The 2799-nt window shown below is 42.9% G+C and overlaps 1 protein-coding gene across 2 annotated transcripts; it reads right to left on the minus strand.

Moving 5' to 3' along the window:
* Nucleotides 1-368: 368 nt before the first annotated feature.
* On the minus strand, nt 369-2533 carry LOC126987327 (proteoglycan 4-like). Of its 2 annotated transcripts, XM_050844239.1 has the most exons (3): nt 2298-2533; nt 882-2099; nt 369-546 (listed from the first exon to the last, which is right to left on the minus strand). In XM_050844239.1, exon 2 carries the CDS (start codon nt 2092-2094, stop codon nt 883-885), a length of 1212 nt encoding a protein of 403 aa, XP_050700196.1. In that variant the 5' UTR covers nt 2095-2099; nt 2298-2533; the 3' UTR covers nt 369-546; nt 882. The 2 variants fall into 2 exon arrangements, with proteins under 2 accessions (XP_050700196.1, XP_050700197.1); XM_050844240.1 differs by having other exon boundaries at nt 882-2533.
* Between the last annotated feature and the right edge of the window lie 266 nt (nt 2534-2799).

Genomic DNA, 2799 nt, shown 5'->3' on the forward strand with positions numbered 1-2799 from the left:
ACATCTCTTCCCTCATTCAATCATTCTTTTTCCCTCTGCTGACTTTTTTTGCTCACTATCTCTGTAGCTCAGCTCTAATCATTTCTCCCCATACTCATATCTCCCTCATTCCCTTCTCACTGTACTATCTTAGTCCTCCCTGATTTTCCTTAACACTATCATTTTCTTCACTTTCACATATATACTCTTAACCCTGGATGAGTATCGATATTTTCAGTACCCATATTGTATATCGTGTTGCACCTTTGCAACTGTGACTTTAACGCTTTAAATGACCACTTTAGGTATGTTGTACTTTAATGTTTGTTCTTTCTAAAATTACTTTAGACATTACTTAGTGCTAATAAGTGGTGAAAAAGACAATCAGAATGCTTTATGTACTTTATTACAAAGAATACAAAAAACTTCTACCTTATTTTAACTATCATTAGAAAAAAATAAAAAATAAATACTTATGTCCATACAAAAAAATAAAGCCTCTGGAGATCGGTGTATTACAGTTGTCTCTCACAGCCTGCACAGTCCCAGTTCTCTGCAAAATCCACGCTGAAAAATAGAACAGGTCAAACTTTAGTAAAATTTTCTCACCCTGTTTTTCTTGTTTCTTTAAAAAAAAAAATTTGGGTACCTAAATATGCTTTAAACTTCATGAAAATTTTTATGTATACTACCCAATCATTGACAAAGCTACTGTGGAAGTTTCATGGAAATCGAAATAAGATAAGGTACTAAATAAATTATATTCCTAGAGAGGGTCGAGTTACAGGGTCTTTTTAGGGGGGTTCAGAGATGCACAACATCCATATAACTCATTAGATACCAATGAAATGTACACTTGCATAACACACTCAAGAAAACTGGAAAACATAATAGTTCCTCACCCTAGCAACAGGAGGGGCAGAAGACAGAGTAGTGGGATGCACACACGGACTTCCCACATCCACTGCAGCAGACCCGGGTTCGTCCCTGCTCTCTGGTGGGGCAGAGGAAGCACCGCTGCCTCTTCTCAGTTTTCTTTTGCTGTGTTGCTGGCCTCTCCTCAGGTGGGACATTGAAAGTGTTACGTATGAGGCTACGGAGGCTGATGCTCAGTCTTGGGATACCAAGGCGCCGCACCGCACCCCTCATAACATTGGCGACCCTGTCATTAGTGTGCAATGTAACCATAGCCAGCATGTAGTCATCGATGAACTGGTGGAAGTATTCATCAATGTTTTCCAACCCATCAAACACATCGGAGGTTTTTCCTGGAGTGTCGTATGTCACCTGCAACCTGGTAAGGTTACTTTTCGAATCAGGCCTCCACACAGTTTTCCTCTTGTCCCTTCCACGTAGTGTTGAGCCCACACTCCTCAGCGGTTGCCCTACAACTGGATTCTGGGGCCCCCTCCTCCGTTTGGATGATCTCACTGCTGTAGAGGGGAGGAGTTCAGCAGAAGGCAGTGGTTGTGGGTCATCCACGTCTTCATCATCATCATCCAGCAACCCACGAGACGTAGATGGAAGAGGAGAGAACACACGGCCACGCTTGGGTCGGTGAGGGGTGGCAGGGGTGGCAGGGGTGGGCTGATCATCAGCAGGTGTAGAGGTGGAAGGCAGAGGTGTAGAGGGCTGGAACAGTGTCCTGCTACGAGTTGTGATGATGGCAGGAGGCAAGAGAGGTGTTGTTGTGGTGGAAACTGTAGTGGTGGGGTAGGCTGCTGTGTTTACACAAGATAAGAGGTCAGGCGAGCGAGATAAGGTGGCTGGCTGGGTCAGAGTGGAGAGTGGAGTTGCCAGGTCGTGTATTTCTGCCTCTGCTGCCTCCTCTTGTGTGGTGCAAAGTGTTACCATGTCTGTAGATGAAGGGGAAGCCTCTGGGGTGGCTGCAGGGCTTGATAGAGGTGGGGGAGGGGAGGTACTCCTCGAGGTCCCCTTTTCAGAGGGCCTTGGGGTAGGGTCATCTTCATCTCCCTCCACATCCACGTAAACCTCATCCACCCCCTCGTCAACCTCCCAGTTGTCGGTCCCATCCTCCCCGTACTCACTTCCGTCCGAGTCATCCCACTCCAACAACTCATTTATCTCCTCGTCGGTCAAACTTGGCTTCGACATGATTTCTGTAAAACAAAGCAAAAAGCATGTCTTAGAAAAAAAAATCTAAAAAAAAAAAATAAGGTACATACCTCAATTCTGTAAATGGCATACGTCAGCACAATCACTTACGAACCCCACATAAAAATTTCACTAAGTTATTCCAACAAATGTTATTGTTATGAATTTTATTATCAAAACAATACGCATTTAAATGTACTTACATAACAGTCACAGCTTGTATAATGATGTTGCTGAAATGCAACGCAAGTGACTCATACACCATGAAGGGAGGGCGAAGTAGCACAGAGACCCTCACAGCTTGACAGCAGGCACCAAACTGAGGCGGCAGGCGAGATGTGGGGTGCCGACGCAGTTTAAATGCCCGCGCGCAGGCGCAAATACGCATTTAAAGGAAGTGGCGCGTTGTAAATATACAACATCGATACTCACACAGGGTTAATGCGCTATCATTTCTTATATGCTCATAAAATGTTATTTTTTTTTTTAAAGGTGCTTATATTCAATTTATTTTACTGCATAAATTTGTTTTAATAAGAATGTGAAAATTATGTTAATCACCTTCATTTGTGTACAATACTTTAGGAAATATACTCTATGTGGAAGAATTATTCTATATTTTCAGTGTTTTGCTTTTGCCATGCAAATTTACTGTAATTTATTAAGTATACAGTATATGAAAACATTATTATTGTCCTCATCTGC

Source organism: Eriocheir sinensis, chromosome 64, assembly GCF_024679095.1.
Source record: "Eriocheir sinensis breed Jianghai 21 chromosome 64, ASM2467909v1, whole genome shotgun sequence".
Lineage (NCBI taxonomy): Eukaryota > Metazoa > Arthropoda > Malacostraca > Decapoda > Varunidae > Eriocheir > Eriocheir sinensis.

Coding starts and splice junctions, on each gene's coding strand:
- LOC126987327 (XM_050844239.1), bottom strand. CDS start 2,094: ATGTCGAAGCCAAGTTTGACCGACGAGGAGATAAATGAGTTGTTGGAG.